Consider the following 23405-nt stretch of genomic DNA (forward strand, 5'->3'; position numbering starts at 1 on the left):
CGTCCTCTCCACTGCTCCCTCATAACATGAGGGGAGGGGGACGACAACAAGTGCTTTTACTGCAGCAAAGGACATTGCGCACACAATTGGAGAAGGGAGATGCTCATGCAGTGTAGCACCCTGTGAATCTGCAGCAATAGCCCTTCAGGTTCATTATCATAATTTTAAAGGTCGATTTTACGAGGCCATGGATAGCAATTACAAGTTGTTGTTTTTATGCGGATGGGTATAAATTTTAACTTTATTGAATTCATTTACTTACAACTGGATTCAAAACCTGTAAATAAACCAAAAAGCTCCCACAGGGTCAGTGTGGTCAGGCACATCTGGTAAGTACATAGATATCTGCAAAAAATAACAGGTCACATTAACCAAAAAGGGGCAAGACTGGCGATACGTACGGGGCTTTTTGTTGCCTCTTGGTCGATGGCAATCTAATCATAAGTGTTTAGGGTTTTTGTGCAGGGACACATGGCAATATGTACTTTTGCACTATTTTTACTTATCCTTTGTGCTCTCCCCTTTTTCGTTATTGTGACCAATTATATTTTGCAGATATCTATGTACTTACCAGCATATGCCTGATCACACGGACTCAGTGGGAGCTTTTTGGTTTATTTATATTGAATTTACTCACAACTAAAGCTTATATTTATTCGCTTTGCTCTAGTCCTTGCATTCACCCTTTATGGAAGTGTGTACTTAGAAGGGGACAGGTTCCCATAGACATGGTAATGTATAATCCAAACAGGTTTTTTAAAACAAAATGCTGAGTTCCTTACCTGTCCCCCTGCCAGCATTCACATGCGAGTCCCAGGGACATGTTAGCAAACAGGTGATTCCCATCTCCTGAAGTAAATGCTCAAATAAAGCCTCTGCCTCGTCTCCCTGACTGCAGCAAAAAAAATCTCATATTCAAGTAATGGGCAGACAGCTGCTACTTCCTCATAACTCAACTTTTATCTTATATTACCAGGAAGAGGGGGTGTGTCCTGCTTGACTGGTCCCTCCCATTTACTCCTACCTATGCTTAATGCCTCATTACTCAACCGTTCATGTGAGCAGGATTATGTCATTTAAGGTCCTATACCTTTTACATTATGTATGTATGTATGTATCTGATCACATGAAATCGCAGCTTGCTGCCATGGACTTCTACTCCCCTCCATCCTTTGGAGGCTGCTGTTAATTCATGTGATCATATATATCGGGTACGTTATGCAAATATAAAGGCCTTAAAGCAAATCAATTTAAGGATACTCACCTAAGCTTGGCACATCGGGATTGCCTAGAAAATTATAAAAAGCAGCATGTCCCGCGATCCTGGCTGCTAAATAAGGACACCCTAGCCACTTTCCCATGCTCGGACAATGGGAGAAGGAGCTGCAGGGGTATATACATAATTAGCAGAACAGAGTGCATGAAAAAGATGTCTGGCTCTCCGGTTTGCTAATTATCTTTCTTTTCTAGGTGTCATGTTTTGAGCTTTCAGTCAAAATAAGGGGGCATGGTTCAGACAGCCAAGGTGGCTAATTTGCATAGCAGAAAAACATCTGTAAAGTGTCTCACTGGTAACTAATTTTAGGTGATATGGGGAGCACTTGTAACCCTTTATCAAAAAGCATTGTTGGTTTGGGGGGTAAAATTCTGGTGACAGGTCTTGTTTAAGTCACAGCATACTACTTCCTCTCATTGATAAAATAGAAAGCTTTATTACAAACATCACAAATAATAATTTTATAGAAAACAGTCTCCATATCTACATTCATTTATCTCCAGCCTCGTTCAAGTCTTCTAGGTTCTCTACCACAGAACTTTCTTCGATGACCGGGCTACTTGATGGCTCCTGTGACTGACTGCTAATCTCAACCGCTTTATCTACCTCCTCCAACAAGTCTGCATCAAAATCCTCAGGAATGTCATCTGGATCTGTAGAACAGGACTGGGATACAGCTGGAGTTGAGGCTAAAGTAATAAAGAAAATGTAAAATTAATATTCCATTTACATTTGGAGCACACAGTGAAAGCAGTAAAAAGTTATATTCTACTACATTACTGGCATCACCTACAGTTAGGGCCAGAAATATTTGGACAGTGAAACAAGTTTTGTTATTTTAGCCGTTTACAAAAACATGTTCAGAAATACAATTAGATATATAATACGGGCTGAAAGTGCACACTCCCAGCTGCAATATGAGAGTTCCCACATCCAAACCGGAGAAAGGGTTTAGGAATCATAGCTCTGTAATGCATAGCCTCCTCTTTTTCAAGGGACCAAAAGTAATTGGACAATGGACTCTAAGGGCTGCAATTAACTCTGAAGGCGTCTCCCTCGTTAACCTGTAATCAATGAAGTAGTTAAAAGGTCTGGGGTTGATTCCAGGTGTGTAGTTTTGCATTTGGAAGCTGTTGCTGTGACCAGACAACATACGGTCAAAGGAACTCTCAATTGAGGTGAAGCAGAACATCCTGAGGCTCAAAAAAAAAGAAAAAAATCCATCAGAGAGATAGCAGACATGCTTGGAGTAGCAAAATCAACAGTCGGGTACATTCTGAGAAAAAAGGAATTGACTGGTGAGCTTGGGAACTCAAAAAGGCCTGGGCGTCCACGGATGACAACAGTGGTGGATGATCGCCGCATACTTTCTTTGGTGAGGAAGAACCCGTTCACAACATCAACTGAAGTCCAGAACACTCTCAGTGAAGTAGGTGTAAAGAGAAGACTCCATGAAAGTAAATACAAAGGGTTCACATCTAGATGCAAACCATTCATCAATTCCAAAAATAGACAGGCCAGAGTTAAATTTGCCGAAAAACACCTCAAGAAGCCAGCTCAGTTCTCGAAAAGTATTCTATGGACAGATGAGACAAAGATCAACCTGTACCAGAATGATGGGAAGAAAACAGTTTGGAGAAGAAAGGGAACGGCACATGATCCAAGGCACAGCACATCCTCTGTAAAACATGGTGGAGGCAACGTGATGGCATGGGCATGCATGGCTTTCAATGGCACTGGGTCAATTGTGTTTATTGATGACATAACAGCAGATAAGAGGAGCCGGATGAATTCTGAAGTGTACCGGGATATACTTTCAGCCCAGATTCAGCCAAATGCTGCAAAGTTGATCGGACGGCGCTTCATAGTACAGATGGACAATGACCCCAAGCATACAGCCAAAGCTACCCAGGAGTTCATGAGTGCAAAAAAGTGGAACATTCTGCAATGGCCAAGTCAATCACCAGATCTTAACCCAATTGAGCATGCATTTCACTTGCTCAAATCCAGACTTAAGACGGAAAGACCCACAAACAAGCAAGACCTGAAGGCTGCGGCTGTAAAGGCCTGGCAAAGCATTAAGGAGGAAACCCAGCGTTTGGTGATGTCCATGGGTTCCAGACTTAAGGCAGTGATTCCCTCTAAATGATTCGCAACAAAATATTGAAAATAAAAATATTTTGTTTGGGTTATGTTTATTTGTCCAATTACTTTTGAGCTCCTAAAATGTGGAGTGTTTGTAAAGAAATGTGTACAATTCCTATATTCTCTATCAGATATTTTTGTTCAACCCTTCAAATTAAACGTTACAATCTGCACTTGAATTCTGTTGTAGAGGTTTCATTTCAAATCCAATGTGGTGGCATGCAGAGCCCAACTCGCGAAAATTGTGTCACTGTCCAAATATTTCTGGCCCTAACTGTATAACCATTTTGTTTCTTGGTGTCATGTGCAAGTCGTACCTTGACTTTCTGCTTGGGCTTGCATTTTCTGCATTCTCTTCTCCATTGCGAGACGTCTGTTTCTTTCTATCCTCTGAAGAGTCTCTTCACTCAGTTCTACTACACTAGACTGAGAAAGCGATGGAGGAGGCGACCCTGGGAGTGCTGGGAATTCTTCAGATGCAAAGTCCGGACCATCATCCTCCTTCTGTATAACAACTTAAAAAAAAAAAACATTTTTATTTGCTGAATTCTTCGACTGGTACTATACTATAACAAGAGCGAGGTGTATCAATCTTTAAAGGCCAGAATACTGTAGTCATTTTCACCTAAAAATGTTGTGTGCAGTGTTTTAGCAGTTGTAATAAAATGGGCCGACTCAGACTCCACAAACATAATTGTAAACATGTAGAAATTTCCTTTAAACATCTAATCTATCTCAGGAATTTAAGCCAGGGGTGCACAGCATTTATTGGTCCAAGGGACTTATTGTCAAAATGCTCTATTTTAAAGGGGCCACATCAGATACCAGCACCCAAAATGCACCAACAGCTACAGTAGAGCACAAAATGCCCCCCCGAGAAGGCACCAGGAAAACAACCCCAAAGTCGGGAACCATTTTGCTGGAGCTGGAGTCAGGTTTAGATTACTGACCCTACAGCACTGGGGTTTTAGACCATTTTTAGACTTCTAGCTTGTCTGAAAAAGGGGAACTGTCAAGTTGTACTCTACACTGGTCTAAAGACAGACAGATTAATACATCTCCCCCAATGTGTATGAGGCTTTTGGTTTGGCTATTGGAACCCCCACCAATAACAAGAATGGGAATCTGTGTTGAAAATAGTTCTGGGTCAGTTTTCTTGTTATCGGTGGGGGGTTCCAACAGCCAAACCCAAATTGTGGGGGACAACATGCTTTTTTATATCGTGTTGGACAAGAGAACTTTGGGCAGCCCCTTTTAAGGATACAACTACACAAACAGTGTAAAATTATATATATATAATTTACACTGTTTGTGTAGTTGTATCCTTAAAAGGGGCTGCCCAAAGTTCTCTTGTCCAACACGATATAAAAAAGCATGTTGTCCCCCACAATTTGGGTTTGGCTGTTGGAACCCCCCACCGATAACAAGAAAACTGACCCAGAACTATTTTCAACACAGATTCCCATTCTTGTTATTGGTGGGGGTTCCAATAGCCAAACCAAAAGCCTCATACACATTGGGGGAGATGTATTAATCTGTCTGTCTTTAGACCAGTGCAGAGTAGAACTAGACAGTTCCCTTTTTCAGACAAGCTGGAAGTCTAAAAATGGTCTTAAACCCCCAACTCTTCCATTTCCCAAAACTCTAGCCATATTTAAATGGCTTGTCCCAAGTTTCTAAGTTATCTTGTCTTACGGGATAGGAGTATAATATGTGGATCAGTTTGTTTTTAGACAAGATAACTTAGAAACTTGGGACAAGCCCTTTAAATATGGCTAGAGATTACATTTTTATTTCTCTTACCATTCACCTACCTTAGGGTACATTCACACAGCTGTACGTCTGCCGGGTGACCCCTTTCCCCACCATTGAGAAAAGTGGCGCACATGCTATAACTTTTCCCCGTTTATGGCACAGAACGGTGCCAAACACGGCGGGCCGCCATTGCCGTCTGTGGGGACAAATTTGCGGCCACATATACATCCCTCCTGACGGCTGTTTAAATGTACCCTTAGAGAGTTTGCACAAAAGTCTGGGGTAAATGGATAATAAATGTGTCCCATAGTAGCGAAGACACAATCCAAGTATAAAATACTCAGCAGAAAATGGTAAGAAAAAAAAATTGATAGAAGAGGGTCCCTGAACATCTCTAGAATTGGCTTTATATGAAGTTGTTTTGGGCTGAAACTAAAAGACCTTGGCAAGAAGGTGCCATAGAAGAATAAAGAGAACATTTGACATGCAATAAATCTGTCATGAAGACATTGAAAAAGAGCAAAAACAAAACTGTATGGAGCCATCGCACAGGAAGCCTCATAACTTTCTAGGTCCTGTCGGCAGGAACCAAGTTATTCTATGTGGCAGTATGAGGTCACATTAAACTCCTCATTAATGTAACATTAGGATTTCTGCCACATAAAGTGCATGACGCTGCAGAATCAACAAGCACGTGACATAATGTGAACACGGACAATACCTTCTTCACTGGCAAAATCTTCATGCAGAATAGGGAGATCCATACGTATTCTTTTTAAGCAAGTCTACAACGGATGGAGAAAAATAAACAGACTTTACCAACTTCCTAGATTCTTAATGTAGACTCAATGCTCACACCTCATGGAAGAAGGATAACTCTTCTCACGTAGGGTGAAAATCTCTGAGGTTACAGCAATACAGAGCTCATGGAGCTGCTTTTAGGTATGGGGACATACTATCATAGTTTATGATCCTAAAATGCAAACCAAAGCTCTTTATACAAGTCACTTTATGATCATACACATTAGAATCCTATATGTCATACAGTAAAACGTCTCACAATAATTGAAGACCCGATTGAGATGTAAAATTTTCACATTTATCCAGCCATGGTGTAATTTGGACTTAAATAAAGACAAAGCTTTTAACCTGAAAGAAGACTCTTCCATGATGAGCTAGATAAACTTGGAAAATTTGCTGCACTCCATAAACTGAATTTTGATTTCACGTTCTTGAATGTAGTCCCACGTGGGAGAGCTGGCATGGTCTTTGTTTTACTGATCGAGATGTAAACGGAGCCCAAGATTTCTTTTAAAGGAGTTATTGCTATCATCAGAATTGAAGATGATAACCAGCATCACCATGTTTCAATCATGGCACCAAGATTTTGTACCTTTCTTTATATAGCAGACACAAAGTTTCCTCAAAAAAAAAAAAACCTATAAAAATTTAAATGAGGCTGCAGTGCTCTGGGGGCATCACCAGAGCACCTCTGGGTTCACTGCCTAATATAAATCGCCTGAGCACTTTTTACCCGCCTCCTTCTGGATATCCCTCATCAACTTGTGATGTCACTTGTCTCTCTCAAAAACCTGCTCTAAGCACACTCATACAAGACTGGTCCACCTGTCTCTGCTCCAGGGTTCTGTTGTACAGTCACACAGAGTAGCCGCCAACTGGGCAAGTGCAGGATTTGGAGAGTTGGCTGACATCACCAGCTCTCGAGGAAGGTCTAGATAAGGAAGGAATCGGGCAAGAAGTGCTTCTGGGGCTGTGTATTAGGCAGTGAACCCAAAGCAGCTCTGGTGATGCCCCTCTAGAGCTCTTCAGACTCATATTTTTAACAGTTATATTTCATTTGGAAGAGACAAGCATGAATCAGCAATATAAAGACACTCACAGAATTCTTATTGCCCTGATCTATAACAGACAACGCTGGTTTATAATCTTCAATTCTGATGACAGATTGACTCAACACTCATCAAAATTCTAGTGAGGCACAGGGCTTTAGTTCATTTTCTTTCAATTCATTAGTGACTTTCAGTATTAGGATTTTCTCCGAAAAGAAGGTGAAGAGTTCTGGCTCAAGCGCCTCTATCAAACGTGGGCCAAGGTGCTAAAATGTTAAGCAGCAGTAGCTTGTCCAGACAAACTTACACATTTACACTGACCAATAAAAAAGGAACTTGTGTCAAAATTCTGCATGCCCAATACTTGCATACTCCCTTGCATTGGCCCCAATACTTATCAGATAACAATCTAATCAAAATGCATAGTTCTGCTATCTCTTCACCCACCTGCACCTCCTTCTTATTCCCTAGTGTTTCCATTCGACTGAGAAAATCCTCAAACTGCAACTTAGGAAACAGTCTGTGAGCCCAATTCTCCATTTGCCTGATGAGAATCTTCAAATCCTCTGCCTGTGAAAAACAAAAAAAAAATCAAGTCCCATCCATCTCGCAAGTCCCAAACTTGTGCAGAAAAACTCGGCCTATTCTTGAGCATATACAGTATTAAAAATAAAATCCACACGCTGATCCCACCCCAAACAGCAGAATTAATTATCATTTCCAGTTTCTGAATGTCCAATAAATATTTTAGACCAGATGTTGTCAGTATTGTCTGAACCATGAAACCACAGCATTGTTCGGATTGCACAGAAAAGTTGGCCTTCTGTAACCAGAACATTTATTTTAAATCAGTTACCGTATTTTCCAGACTATAAGGCGCACTTAAAAGCCTTGGATTTCCTTCCGGTGCGCCCTATATGAGGGCAGCGGACTCTATTTAACATAGGTCCCCGCTACCGGAGACAGCAGATCTCCAGCGGGAACTGCAGACCACGCGGCACGAACAGCTTCTGCCGCGTGGCCTGCAGTTCCCGCTGGAGATTTGCTGTCTCCGGTAGCGGGGACCTATGTAAGTATGCTATTCTCCACCTCCCCCTCACCTTCCTTGCTCACCTTCCCCGCGTTCCGCGTCTCTTCTCGGCGTCGCGTCCCGTCGGGTCTCCGCTCCCGGACCTCCGCCACGCCCCCGACCCTGCGCCTTATAGTCCGATGCACCTTATATATGGAATTATTACATATATAAGGCGCATCGGACTGTTGCGCCTTATATTCCGGTGCGCCTAATGGCCCGGAAAATACGGTACTCATAAAATAAAGAAAAAGATGACACGTTTCTGTGACCACAGGGAGTGAAGTCTCTGTGCCACAGCTCACCTCATGCCCCTTTCCTTTGAATTTGATGCCATCAAACAGATGCCTTAAAGCAGGTAATCCCCGCTGTGAAGTGAGCCTAGAGGGAGACACATAGGAAGACACAGTGACAGAGTGAACTTGCTAAATGACAAGAACTTTGTAGTATTTCTATTGCAGTTTGATGAATTTTCTCTAGTTTTTCTAGAGGCTTTGTTTCATTACATGCCATTTTCTGGACCCATCCTGTGTGATAATTGGAAGACAATAACACATAAAAAATTTATCAGAAAAACTATTATTTTACACATGACATGTCTAGGGCCGGAGAACAGGGATTAAACACATGCATTTCCATAAACTCCTTTTGGATCAAATAAACTGCACCAATAAGAATTTTGCAGGTAGATGCAGCTTTATTGCCAAGGAAAAGAAATTTATATATATAATATGTGTATGTATTCAGCACACACCTCTGAGCATCTAGCTTGGGCTGTGGTCTCTTTACAGCCCGCCGTACAGTCTTTGGGGCTTCTTCTGGTTGTGTTTGCCCCATGTTCTTAGTCCAGTCATCTAGGAAGATATTGATAAACTGCTTTGTGATTTTCAAAAGAGCAGAAAAAGACGACAACAGCTAAAACATTGGAAAATATTAATAGCATAACAGGCAAAAACTAATAAACATGTAAAGGCTAATGACACCTTTGACAATGGGGGAAGGAACAGCTCTCATAGCCCTTATGCACATGAGGTTGTTTTTATCTGTGAGCTTCCCATTACTACCATCAAAACCCAGCATGATAAACCAGGGACACTGTGACTGTGATAATCTTCTTATATTTGTTATCCATGGTCTCCTTCCTTCTAAAACCTACTTTTATAATTATACTAATGTGCAGGAGGGGCTACCGTAGCCCTTCTGTGATCTGGCTTTACAGGATGTTACGCTGTCTTAACCTCCCCCCTGCTCCCTCAGCACTGAGATTACAGCAGGAAGTGCTCTCTGCTCAAGCACTGAGAAAGTAAGGGAGAGGGAAGGACAGTGTAACAGCCTTTAAAGCCAGATCACAGAGGGGCTAGGGTAGCCCTTCAGTCTTATTAGAATCATTTTAAAAGTTGATTTTAGAAGGAAGGATAAGAAATAGAAGATGATTACCACAGTCACGGTGTCTAGATCTATGAGTAAGTGCTCCGGGTTTGTTATGATGGATTTTGATGGTAGATTTCCTTTAACACATTTCTGATAACACACAGCGGTTGTTTATTGCCTGTGATATGCAAACTCTCCTGGCCATGTATGCTCTACCTCTCCCTGAGTGATCCACTTACAATGAAGCCAAATTTTTTCCTCCCCTTTCACACTCTTCTCCCACTCTATAATAAAGAAGAGTAAGTAAGAGGCAAACAGCTCAGAATGAGTCTCCATTACCAGGTTGATGGGACCTGGTAAGCTTTGGAAAGGAGGTCATCAAGATTTGCTCCTCTTACCAACCCACTCTACACCTTGTTTCTGGCAGAAAACAAAAGCATTTATATGTAGGCATATATTTTATACTGTTATGTACAACTAAGAAGTGTATACATATCTACTTGTTACCTCCATTAGCCAAGTCATCATTTTCATCATCACCTGCACCAGGAGAATGTGGTGGTGGTAAAGGGGGGAAACTCTCATCTTCCGTGTGTTCATAATCCGGCATATCAAATAGGTCATTTTCCAATGAATTCATCATGTTTGCAATAAATTCTACAAAACAAAAAACAAAATATTATGTCACTAATATCAGAACTAACATACAGTAATAGGTTCATTCATGGCAGTTTTCCAGGACAAGTATGCCTTCCTAATTAGTTTACTAAGGAAAAAAACTAAAGAATCAAATTCCTGCAAAATAAAGAAGGGACATATATTCATATATTGCAGGCACCGTATTGGACTGATAATCTTCTTATGTGTGTTATCCATAACTTCCTTCATTCTAAAAACAACTTTTATCATTATGCTAATGGAATTGAAGTGCTCTGGGGCGTTACCAAAGTGCTGCAGCTTCACAGGCCGTTACACTGAGCAGTAAATGTCTCACCCAACGCTCTTTCTCCCTCTGCCTGTGTAATCTATACTTATTATGCATGGCCTTCTTCCTTCTAAAACAAACCTTTAAAATTATGCTAATTAGTCAGAAGGGCTCCCGAGGGTGTAACCATAGCCTCTTCATGTTGTAGCTTCACAGACTGTTAGACTGTCTTCTCCTCCTCTACCTTAGCACTTTCCCCCCTCCCTGTACCTGCTGTAATCTCACATCAGCAGCAGATGTTTCAGCTCACAGTGGAAAGGGAGTGCTCCTGCAGTGTAACATCCTGTGAATCTGCCGCATGAACATGCTCAGGTAAGCCGCTCAATACACTCATTAGCAGAATTGAAAAAGTTTACTTTAGAAGAAACAAGGCCGTGGATAAACAAAAAATAACTAAATTTGAAAAAAAGTGTATTTTGATTCAGACCTCCCAATCATGAATAAGCTGTACTGCCGAAAATGTAATATTAAATGAATCATTGACTATTTGAGCCCTCTTCTTTCTTAATAGACCGACATTTGTGAAGAACAGATCAAAAAGGGGTTAATACTTCCTCTACTTGTGTAATAGGATCCATTACAAGGCTCCCAACCAAAACAGGATTATTCACCATGGACAATCACTAACCACTGTAGGCATAATGTACTATGTACGGTAACATTATCCTGGCTTACCTGCCCTCACCAAGAGCCGACAGCTGATCCAGTCTGCAACACACACATTCTGTGTAACTGATTCATATACTGACAGAACTGCACCTTAGCCACCCATGTCAGCTGTTGGGGAACTGGGTGCAACAACATCACCAGTCACCATTAAAGGAAATCTACCATCAAAATCCATCATGATAAACCAGGGGCACTTACTCATGGATCCAGGCACCGAGGCTGCAGTAATCTTCTAATAATTCTTATCTATGGCTGCCTTCCTTATAAAATCAACTTTTAAAATTATGCAAATAAAACTGAATAATTCTTTGAGGTGATAGTATAGTCCCTCCATGCTGCAGCTTCAGACTGTTGGACTGTCTAACCCATCCGTTCTGCTCCCACAGCCCTTCACCCCTCCCTCCACCCGAGACCCTTCATGCTGCAGCTTCCACAGGCTGTTACACTGTGCAGAAGCACGTCTCCTCCTGCCACTTTGAGATTACAGTGGGCAGAGGGATGTGGAAGTGCTGTTGGAGCAGGAGGTGCTATAGCAACACCCCTCAGGGCCCATCTGGCTCATTAGCATAATGTTAACAGTTGATTTTAGAAGGAAGAAGGCCATAACAAGTATAATAAGATTGCCAAAGTCATGATGCCTGGAGAAATGAGTAAGTGGCCCAGTTTATCCATGCTTAATTTTGTAGATTCCTTTTTAATAGCCTTTGGCCTAACTGCACCCATAGTGTAATGGTTGTATAATTTACCCCAGTGATAACAGTTTAGAGGTTGAATTCTGTTAATGCTGAAATTTTGCTCTGGTCAGGGCAGACCTCAAGCTTCCACTTCATAATCTGCAGCAAGAAGTGACATGCGGTTTGCTTGCCGTGTAAATATATGACACTTAAATGTGGCAATGCCGTCTCCAGTGCATCCATATGGTTCCACATTACTCCATAACCCACACGTTATACATAACAGACATTATGCACACCATGTTCTCTTGCTTGTATATTTTTTATATATTTACGTTTTGGCCTCTTTTGTAGTTTCTGTTTTTTTGTAAAAACAAAAAAACAAAACAAAAACACACAATTGTCATTTAAACAGATGTCTAGAAGGATATATTAATAGCAACTTGTCCTATTTTTTAACATATACCTTTAAGAAAAAGGTTCTTTCTTTCCTTTAGAGCAGTGATGGCGAAACTTTTAGAAACCGTGTACCCAAGCTACCACCAAAATCCACATATTTACTGTGAAGTGCCAACCTGGCATTTTAAGCAGTAACGTATCACTTCCTGTTCCACATCTTGTAATCGTATCGGCCACGTGAGGACACCAATACAGTTGAAAGAAAGATTGCAAATTCGGACTCTCATTGTAGCTTCTCTACGGGGTCTCTCTGAGGAGAAATAATGAAGGGTCCAGCAGGGGGACCTCAAAAAGATATTGCAGCCCTGTCCACAACTTCTCACTGTTCCCGCGGTTCCAAACAGCCAATGAAAGATTTGGTGGATTTGTTCCTTTCTGGTGAACTCTGTCCTGTGGTAACCTGAGTGCCCACAGAAATGGCTCTGAGTGCCACAGGTTCGCCACCACTGCTTTAGAGTCTGTTTGTTTTTTGTTACAATTTTTTATTTTTCTGTTTTGGCCACTAGCAGTCGCATTGAATCTCCAAAAATCAGAGCATGCTCAGTATGAAAAAGCAGAAGGATAACAGATACAAATCAAGAGTAAAATCTGTGTTACATAGAAAACAATGTAAAAATTCCGATTGAAAATGAGCCTTATGTTATTTCTGAAAAAATATCCAATTAAAGGGGTTTTCCCACAAATTAAAGTTAGGGTCTATCCCGTGGATAGGGCCTAACTTGCCGAGACTCCTACAGGTTGCGAAAAAGAGGGTTCCTTCGGACGTCTCGACGCTCCGTCAGACTAATGGAGCAGGCTACCACGCACAACTGTTCTTCTCCATTAAACTCTATGGAGCTCACAGAAATTGCGAGCGAAGCGAGGTGGTACGTGGGACCTCAGCGGACCCCTCGTTTTCGCAAACAATGGGGGTTTCAACACCGAGACCCCCACAGATCAGATTCTGTAGTATTGGCCTAACATTAGTTTGCGGGAAAACCCCTTTAAATAACAGAAGGTGTAAAAATGTTAAGTTACACCACTGAAAGTCCATTAAAATCAATGGAAAAACCGGATCTGTTAGCCATACGTTTTTAAATGAAACTGGCCGTAACACGCACGTTTGAGGAAGGGGTGGATCCCGAAAATATTCCATTACAAAGAATTATGGATTCCTTCCCATAAGCAGAGTTATCTGTGGACTCTCCTCATGAATCTGAGAATGCAATCACATGTTCAGTTTTTCAGATGTGAACCGTATTGGGTTAGAACATTTCATAAATAGCCGCTGCTCCTCTTTTTTTTTTACTTCATTCCTGGTTTGGACATCGAAAACCGCATCTGTAAAATTGAACGTGTGAACGCCCCCTTCGTGAGCCTTTCGGCCATCCGTTTTTACACCTTCTGCAGTAGAAACGGACATGTTATGGATTCATAATGCTCCATGCAGCGTTTTAGTTGCATCATATCTGCTCAGCTTCTCCATGATATTTTGCTGCAGAAAATTCAAAATAATACTTTAGTGTGAATTAGTCCTGATAAAGATGGGAAGCATATAATGTATACAGTATTTTTCGGACTATAAGGCGCAAAATCAATAAATGCCTGCTAAAATGTCTAGGTTCATATATAAGGCGCACCTGATTATAAGGATGAATGACCAGCAGGTGGCAGACCTGTGCACAGTTCAAGGCAGCTGTTGTCTGTAAGTAAGGTTCGTATAAGGTGCACCTTTCATTTCTGAGAAAATCAAAGTTTTTTTGTGCGCCTTATAGTCCGAAAAATACGGTATTGCACATCACTTCAGTACTACATACTGCCTAGCTAGAGCATGCTGGGATAATTAATAATAATTCCTTTATTTATATAGCGCACAAAGATTATGCAACGCTGTACAGAGCTTGCCAAATCAGTCCCTGTCCCCAATGGGGCTCACAATCTAATCAACCTACCAGTATGTTTTGGAGTGTGGGGGAAATCAGAGGACTCGGAGATAACCCACGCAAACACGGAGAGAACATACAAACTCTTTGCAGATGTTGACCCTGGGACTTGAACCCAGGTCCAGAGCGCTGCAAGGCTGTAATGCTAACCACTAAGCCACCGTGCCGCCCTACACACATTTTGCATTCCCAATGCCAATTTTATTTTTTCCCTGTAATAAACAATGTGAGATGGTACCACAATTGTGTTGGCCAACTTGGCCCGTTCCACACTTGCGAGTGCGATGCGATGAACTCGCATTACACTCGCAAAGCATGCTGCCGGGATCACACGGGCCAAACGCTGCACACCGGGAGCGATCTGACATGCCGAGTTCAGTCCCGGTGTGCAGCGTTCGGGCCGTGCGATCCCGGCAGCATGCGTTGCGAGTGTGATGCGTGTTCATCGCATCACACTCGCAAGTGTGGAACGGGCCTTACTTCTATTGGACTTGAACAATATCCGACTGTCACCATTTCTCACTGATAACATGGAGAAAAGAATCTGTGATGATCCATGGATGCACCGCACAGGCCACAGTGTCTGCAGCAGATCCTACACAAGACATATGTAAAAATCTGCAGCAGAATTTACCCTCTTTACAAGCAGATTTGAAGAAAACGTCAAGCTTTATATAACAAAGGCTAAAATCTGCTGCAGAAACGGACATGTTATGGATTCATAATGCTCCATGCAGGGTTATAGTTGGATCTTATCTGCTCAGCTTCTCCATGATATTCTGCTGCAGAAAATCCAAAATAATACTTTAGTGTGAATTAGTCCTGATAAAGATGGGAAGCATATAATGTATATTGCACATCACTTCAGTATTACATACTGCCTAGCTAAGGCATGCTGGGATCTGTAGTCCTACAGATAAACTAGAACCATATAGCTATATATAGATAGCAAACCTCCACTACAAATGATAAAATCCTGCTGTGATATACTTACACCCGCACACAGGCTCCTGTACACACTGCACCAGTACCGCACGTCCCGCTGTCTCCCTGCCCTATGCAGCTGCTTGTACCGAAGCGCGCCTTCCTGATACGTGACGTCACGCCTAGGAGGAGGAGCCACTTCGTTGACCACCTAGATTGATACTAGGCAACAGCTTCGAGTCCCGTGTACTGAAAAGAGCGGGAATTCTAAAGGGGAAAACTTTATTGTTCAGGGACAAATGTGTACATTTTACAGCTCTTGTATACAACCTGAGACCGGGAGCAGGCTGTGGTGATATTAGCTGTGTGCCGCCTATTGTCAGTGTTATAACCGGGAATAATATCAGGTTCTACCATTACAGGGGTTTATGTAGAGTAGTTATTGTGTGCAGGCTGCAATCCTGAGGTAAACAAGAGTGTGTTATGTCTACAATGGCTAATACAAGTTTCTGGTGCCTAGTTTTAGAGATAACATTGGAATAGATGGGGCCCTGGTAACTCCACAGATCACTGGGGTGGATCTGGTACATCTCAGGTCCCTAAACCCACAGGTGGTGTTTTGAACCCGTTTTTGGGACGTTTTTTAGCAGTCTGTTAAAAAAAACGCATCCGTTTTAATTAAGATAATTGGAAAAAACGTTTTTTAACGCAAGCATTTTTTAACAGATTGCTTAAAAACAGCCCAAAAACGGGTTCAAAATGCCACGTGTGCCGTCGGCCTTTGGGTGGTGACACACATGGCGTTTTTGGGCCGTTTTTAGTGCATTTTCAGATTGTAAAAAAACGCACTCAATTTTTAAAAACGCAAACCTGTCAAAAAACGCATGCGGTTTTTAAGATCTGAAAACGCACTAAGGGTGAAGACACACATGGCTTTTTTGGGCCGTTTTTACTAAGTGCATCCGTTTTTTGAAAACGCATGCGTTTTTGTCAGTTTTTCATTGCGCAATTTCGGAAACGGCCCAAAAACGCCATGTGTGTCTTCACCCTAACTAAAAATGGTCTAAACACGCCATGTGTGTCTCGCTGATGCTTTTTTTTCCCTTCCAATTTTTGTTCCTCTCCTTCCAAAATCCATAAGTTGGTGGCAGCACTATAATGCGCATGCCTCAGTTCTACACTAGGTTATGCCTGGTGTATAAATGTACTACAGCCTGGACCTGGCGCAGACTATAGATAGTACGTAGGCACTAGGGCAGTGGTGGCGAACCTGTGGCACTCGCAGCCATTTCTGTGGGCACCCAGGCCATCACCCCAGAGTTCACCAAATAGGACCAAATCCACCAAGTCCCAGGTAACTTAAGAGTTGCTGCTCTTAGCGCTATTTTAAAGCAAAACTTCATTGGCTGTTAGGAACTGTGGAAAAAGGTGTTGAACTGCAATCTGTGGATATCATCCTGCTGGACCAACCATTTTTCCTCTACAGTGAGACCCTGGAGAGAAGCTCCAATGAGAGTCTGAATTTGTTCTCCTTCTTTCAACTGTATTGGTGGCCTCAGGGGATGGGGGCAATACAAGTGAAAGATGTGATGAACAGGTAGCAATAAGTTACTGCTAAAAATGCCATGTTGGCACTCTACAGTAAATAAGTGGATTTTGGTTGTAGTTTAGGCACTCCGTCTCCAAAAGGTTTGCCATCACTGCACTAGGGGCTTCCCTATTCCAATCCACAGCCCATAATTGCTCCCTCGCTGCCCAAGTGCTGTAGAGGTGGAATTAGTTGCCTAGGGTTAGGAATTGGGACTATGATCTGCGGCATATGTTGGGTTTTGAACCCGTTTTTGGGCCGTTTTTTAAGTAGTCCGTTAAAAAACGCATGCATTTTTGACCCATTTTAATTAAGATGCAGGCGGTCCCCTACTTAAGAACACTCGACTTACATACGACCCATAGTTACAAATGGACCTCTGGATATTGGTAATTTATTGTGCTTTAGTCCTAGGCTACAATAATCAGCTGTAACAGTTATCACAGGTGTCTGTAATGAAGCTTTAGTGTTAATATTGATTCTTATGACAACCCAACATTTTTAAAATCCAATTGTCACAGAGACCAGAAAAGTTCTGGCTGGGATTACAATGATAAAATATACAGTTCCGACTTACATACAAACTCAACTTAAGAACAAACATGCAGACCCTATCTTGTATGTAACCTGGGGACTGCCTGTAATTGGTAAAACCGGTCAAAAATGCATGCGTTTTTTTACCGGACTGCTTTAAAACGGATTCAAAAACGCCAAGTGTGCCGCCGGCCTTAGGGTGAAGACACACGTGGCGTTTTTGGGCCGTTTTTAGTTAGTGCGTTTTCACTTCTTTAAAAAACGCATGCGGTTTTTGAAAACGCATGCGTTTTTGACAGGTTTGACCAATTATCTTAATTCAAACTGGTCAAAAACGCATGCGTTTTCAAAAAACGCATGCGTTTTTTTAACTATGTCAAAACGCACTAACTAAAAACGGCGCAAAAACGGACTAAAAACGCCAAGTGTGCCTCCGGCCTTAGGGAGATGTCACAAGTTCAGTTTTTCAGATGCAGTTTTTGATGCCCAAACCAGGAATGGACTAAAAGGAGGAGGAGCAGCACCTTTCAATTATTTGTCTCACCCATTATGATCCACACCTGCTTTTGGCTTCAAAAACTGCATCTGAAAAACTAAGGCTGGTGCCACACTTAGCGCTTTGTCTGCGTTTGCAAACGCAGACAAAATCGCGCCCACCGGGGCGGGCCTCGGCGTTTTTATGGAAACGCCTGCAATGGGGAATGAGCTGCCAGTGTTTTGCGTTAATTTAACGCAAAACACCGGCGGCTCGTTCCCGATCGCAGGCGTTTCCATAGAAACGGCAATGCGATCGGGCCGAGGCCCGCCCCAGTGGGCGCGATTTTGTCTACGTTTGCAAGCGCAGACAAAGCGCTACGTGTGGCACCAGCCTAAGGGTGAAGACACGTGGCGTTTTTGGGCCGTTTTTAGTTAGTGCGTTTTCAGATCGTAAAAAACGCATGCGTTTTTGACAGGTTTGACCAATTATCTTAATTCAAACTAGTCAAAAACGCATGCGTTTTCAATAAACACCCCTTAGGGTGAAGACACACATGGCGTTTTTGGGCCGTTTTTGGGCCGTTTTTACTAAGTGCGTTTTCAGATCGTTAAAAACGCATGCGTTAAAAAACACATCCGTTTTTTAAAAACGCATGCGTTTTTTGAAAACGCATGCGTTTTTGTCCGTTTTTCTGAAATTGCGCAATGAAAAACGGACAAAAACGCATGCGTTTTCAAAAAACGCATGTGTTTTTAAAAAACGGATGCGTTTTTTAACGGATGCGTTTTTAACGATCTGAAAACGCACTTAGTAAAAACGGCCCAAAAACGCCATGTGTGTCTTCACCCTTAGGGTGGTGACACACGTGGCGTTTTTAGTTAGTGCGTTTTCAGATCGTAAAAAATGCATCCGTTTTTTGTCAGTTTTTAATTGTGTAAATTCGGAAAATCGGACAAAAACACTTGCGTTTTTTACGATCTGAAAATGCATTAACTAAAAACGGCCTAAAAATGCCACGTGTAAGGCCTCAAGCACATGACTTGTTTTTGGCAATAAGCTAGCCACACAATCTACAGCTAACTCGCAGTTCTATAGCCTTCTATTGGGTATGTTTGTGGGGAATGCCAATATCGCGCAGTCCACAAGCCCCGGCACATGCTTCAGTAAATGAGACCTTAGGCTAAATTCTCATTAAAACAAGATTTTAAACCAAAGCTAGCAATAATTACAAGTATTTCCTTTTTGTTTTTTTAGGCGCCAGTTTGGTTTGAGCTTTGAAAACTGTATTCAGGGTCGATTTTAAAGGAAACCATTTGATTTCATGCATTATGCACCAAACATGCCGTGAGAATGCTGTAGCTACACTGATGCAGAAGCATATCTTGTTTAATCCCTGAGCTGAGAGGTTTTGCTGAAAAATCTATTATAAAAATATGATAAAGAGGCACTTTGGCTTCTGTGCCTGGCCCCGGCGCTTCTCCTCTTACATCAAGTATGCACTGCTTCAGAGTGCATTATCTGTATTGTGCCTGACAGGCAGAAGTAATCGCTGCACCATCCACCACCTGCTGTGTATGAGTGATCCAGCTCAGTTTGATTAGTCAAGAATCCCCGTGTAATGTGTTTATGAACAGCAGGCTGAAGCAATCCAGCTTTCCCAAGGACCTTTTTGCTGAAAAATCACTAAACTCGGGGAGTAAACAAGATATGTTTCTGCATCAGTGTAGCGTTCCCACAGTGCGTTTTAAATTGTGTTTTGAAATGCATTATTACAGCTGAGGAGAGGTGATTTGCCTAAGTACATTACTGTTAACATTTGTGTTTACAAAATGCTGTGTAAATGCGGTGTTAACAAAACACACATTGTTAACATATGGGTTAACATCACATTTACACTGCGTTTTGTAAACGCAAATGTTAACAGTAATGTAATTGGGCAAGTCACCTCTCCTCAGCTGTTGTAATGAAAACGCACCGTGTGACCGCGCCCTAATACCAATCTGCAGCCGCAGGTGGTCAGGTACTGGATTGTACCCATCTCTTCCTGACTGCCCTGGTTACAGTGGGTACCGGGCTAATGGTAAGGGTGTCAGCGTTAGCCTTTTTACTAGCTAACCCTAAACCCTGGCGTTAGTAGTGCGCGCCGTCTACTAAACAGCACCCTTACTAAGGGTTGCGTGTAGCTACCCCTATGACGCTGTACTCTGCTCTGCTAAGCCTATGGCACTATACCCAGCCCTGCAAAACCAAAGCCCACCACTGCTGCTAACCCTACAGCACCATCCCTACCCTGCTAACCAAAGCCCACCACTGCTGCTAACCCTACAGCACCATCCCTAGCCCTGCTAACCAAAGCCCACCACTGCTGCTAACCCTACAGCACCATCCCTAGCCCTGCTAACCATAGCTCACTATACCTTAACCCTACAGCACTAATACTAGCTGTCCTATCCCTGTTAACATTACATAAATGAATAATCTGTACCACACAAGGCCCAGATTACTATCTATTTCCTTCCCTCTAATTCAACCCCTGGCACCCACTTGGCATAACAGACTTACAAGGGGGTATTTTATCACCTTCCGTCTGATGCATGTAGAGGATCCGGCTTCCTGGTATATCATGCTAGCGTCATGCTGCAGGTCAGTGCTATGCAGTTCCTGGCGCAGGTTATAGGTAGTGTGCAGGAGTGGGGTTGGAACACCCCACGCTGGCCACTACACAGTCAAGGACTGGCCCTTTCACACCCACTTGACTTGGAGTTTGGAAAGAGTGGAATTGTGACTATGTAACCTCCTAGTGCTCCATGACGTACTATTACTGCATGGATCGCTGTAACTTGCAGTAATAGTACGTCATGGAGCCAATGCAAATTCAACTCTACACCCTGAAGGCGTTTATAGGCTTGTATGCTAACAGATTACAGCTGGAGGAGGGGGGGGGGGGTGTCACTGCTTATCTTATATTATTGCCCACCCAGTATCAATGTTTTATTATGACAAATCCTACATACAGGTTAGGGGTAAATCTCAAATTAGTAACTTAGATGAAAAATCTAATTGAGATTCCTATCCCCCACACATATTACATTGAGAGCTTCACCGAAACATTTGTCCATTATAACAAATAGCCTATAGTGAGCAGTCACTTCCCTCTCTGAGGTCATCAGTGGCTGCATCTTTCTCCTTGGCCACCAGGTGTCGCTGCTGCTCTCCCCCCTGTACAGGGTCGTGACGTGTTTCCGCGGTCCCTCTGTCTGTCTGTGGGCTCCTCCCATTGGCTGATAGCAGGACCCAGGTAACACGCAGCACAGCCCCTGTGTGCTGGTGGGGAGACACTGACAGGCAGCAGCACATTTCACTGCTGGGAGCACTACAAGCACCAGACTAACCATGCCCAGGAGAAAGCCAGGACCCATCCAGCTCAACCCCACCCCTGATGGCACCACTGTCAACGGGACCCCATCTGCAGAGTAAGTGACTGGGGGGGAGCTGCCCCTCTGCTTTGTATGGAGACCATCAATCACTAGAAGCTACATGAGGGGAGGCAGGCAGCCTGTCACTCACTATGTCCTGTTGCATTTCCTGTCATTCCCAGTCCTGAGACTTTTCCTCCAGTGGAGACACTTGATGCACACGTCTCCTGTCACTGCAGGGCAGTGCCACCTCTAATACCAGCTATACCCACTGCAGCCTACAGGCTTCTGCCATGCCAGGGTGCTGCTGCAGATATGTACTGCCAGTAAGGGAGTCTAGTTCCTTATTTGATGTGACTGCCAATAGAGGCACACATCTCCTAATGCATGCAGCTAATATATCTCTGTAAGGATGTCCTTTTGCATCAGCACTAGTGGGCAAATGAATCCGCCCCATGATAGTAAGAGGGGGTTTATATTTTATATAATATACATTTTACTTGTTTTTATTTGAAACGCAAGAGTAGAAGTGATCCTTCTGTAAACAGCAGGGACCCTGGATTTAATGAAGATTAAATTGCATGTCCCTGATGGAGGTTTGTGAGAATGGAGGTCCCTGAGCGACTTGTGTGAATGGAGCAGTAACTCTTAATATATTATCTGTCCGTTCTCTTTCTATGGGATTGATACAGAACCAGTGTACCCCCATGTGAGTAGCACCAGGAGTCCCTGCAGACGGACCCCCCACGCTTATGCTACAAATAGGTTATAAGGAAGAGAGGGCATAACATCTGCAAGGACGTTCTCACATTCTGGATGTGCCAGGAATGTGGCTGATAATTGTGCTGATAAAGATATTGATGTACATGACTGCAACTCAAATTACTTAAAATAATACTCAGTTATTAGAACTGTTGATCTTGATGTTAGGATCATCTCTCATCAGCCAAAACCAGGAGTGACCAAACATGCATAACAAATGCAAATCTTTCCATTATACTTAATCTTTTTTGTAGTCTCCAAACCTGGTTGTGGGTTGTACCTGATGCACAAATTGATTAATTAAATGAGGTGGGATTTCTGGGTCACATTAAAGACGCATGGTGACACGTGTAGTGTGTATTATGCACTGACCTGTGCATTGGAATATGTATTTGCGGTCTTGTAAACTTAAAAGGGATTTAGATATTGACACCTCAATCTGTGTAAACGAATAACATCAGAAACATGTAAAGCAAATAAATACAGCCCTGCGGTTGTGTAAAGATTGTGGTGCCTGGTATAACGGGTGCTCCCTTCGGTCTGGGTGTGTCTGGCTGGGAAGGTGTGGAGTGAGCAAGCCTTGGGACACGACAAGAATGTGCAGAGTGCACGTCACCTCCTCCTCCTCCTGCAGTGACTACAGGTTTGTAAGTGTCCAGACACGCTCAACCGGGACCCTCCGTTATCAATATCTATGTAAAACCAATATACACAGATGACAAGGTCAATTCCTCCACGATCATTTGCTGACAAATATGGAAAACAGCAGGCAGCCGATTCTGCTTGTCATGCTAGGACAAATCTATAAGCTGAAATAAATCTATGAGGGGGTTGAGGGTTGGTTTCATGCCCAATTACATCGAGAATCCTTGCAATGTGGCATTCCAGTCTACCTGTGAAGTGGTCAGGTTACTCATGTCCACCTTGCTGTGTATGTATTAACAATAGGTAAGCGCATAGGGGCTTTTGTGTAAGATTGGCCATAAGAAACAACAGGTAGGTCGTAAGAAATGTAGAAAATATTTGAGGTTGTTCTGACACATCCAGAAACGCAACAACGTCTATAAGTTGTATAATAACCCTCTGGTTAATGATAAATTCTTGATGCACATTTTAAATCCTTGGGGGAGATTTAACAATTTATCCAGATTTATCTGGAGTAGTTTAGAGTCACAATTTAGATTAGCTATTAGTTTTTCTAGATTAGGTCTAAATTTTTTGGCTAGGTCACACCACATTTTCACAGACAAAACTGCCTAAAAATAGTGTAAAACCCCTTAATAAATGTGGAGCACGGCATTTCATATGCAAATTACTCCAGAATTCATCATAGATTGGTTAATCTGCCCCCATCAGAGGTCGCAATAACATTTTTCCAGAAGGGTAATAATAGCCGAAGAGGAGCATGAAATTTTCAGTAATACAAATATGTAACTCCTAGTCATATATTGATCTGTTAACGATCTAATAAACATCTAATACAAGAAAATCAACAAAGCACAATTTTTTTTTTTTTTGTGCTACTGTA

General features: G+C 42.5%; 2 protein-coding genes and 1 non-coding gene across 3 annotated transcripts in view; 1 reads left to right on the top strand and 2 right to left on the bottom strand.

The window, feature by feature from the left end:
• Positions 1–1689: 1689 nt before the first annotated feature.
• On the bottom strand, positions 1690–15337 carry TIPIN (TIMELESS interacting protein). Its single transcript, XM_072148696.1, has 8 exons — positions 15170–15337; positions 9974–10123; positions 8850–8949; positions 8401–8476; positions 7474–7596; positions 5898–5961; positions 3739–3936; positions 1690–1965 (listed from the first exon to the last, which is right to left on the bottom strand). Exons 2-8 carry the CDS (start codon positions 10107–10109, stop codon positions 1766–1768), a joined length of 897 nt encoding a protein of 298 aa, XP_072004797.1. The 5' UTR covers positions 10110–10123; positions 15170–15337; the 3' UTR covers positions 1690–1765.
• Positions 5707–5836, bottom strand: LOC140129334 (small Cajal body-specific RNA 14). Its single transcript, XR_011855527.1, has one exon. It is a non-coding gene; the product is annotated as a small Cajal body-specific RNA 14 (non-coding RNA).
• Positions 15338–20945: 5608 nt separating the features above from the next.
• MAP2K1 (mitogen-activated protein kinase kinase 1) overlaps positions 20946–23405 on the top strand; it is a 46557-nt gene continuing 44097 nt past the window's right edge. Inside the window, exon 1 of the mRNA XM_072148698.1 lies at positions 20946–21172. Coding sequence (XP_072004799.1) covers positions 21093–21172 — 80 coding nt within the window. The 5' untranslated portion in view covers positions 20946–21092. The remainder of the gene's footprint in view (positions 21173–23405) is intronic.

This window comes from Engystomops pustulosus, chromosome 4 (assembly GCF_040894005.1).
Source record: "Engystomops pustulosus chromosome 4, aEngPut4.maternal, whole genome shotgun sequence".
Classification (NCBI taxonomy): domain Eukaryota; kingdom Metazoa; phylum Chordata; class Amphibia; order Anura; family Leptodactylidae; genus Engystomops; species Engystomops pustulosus.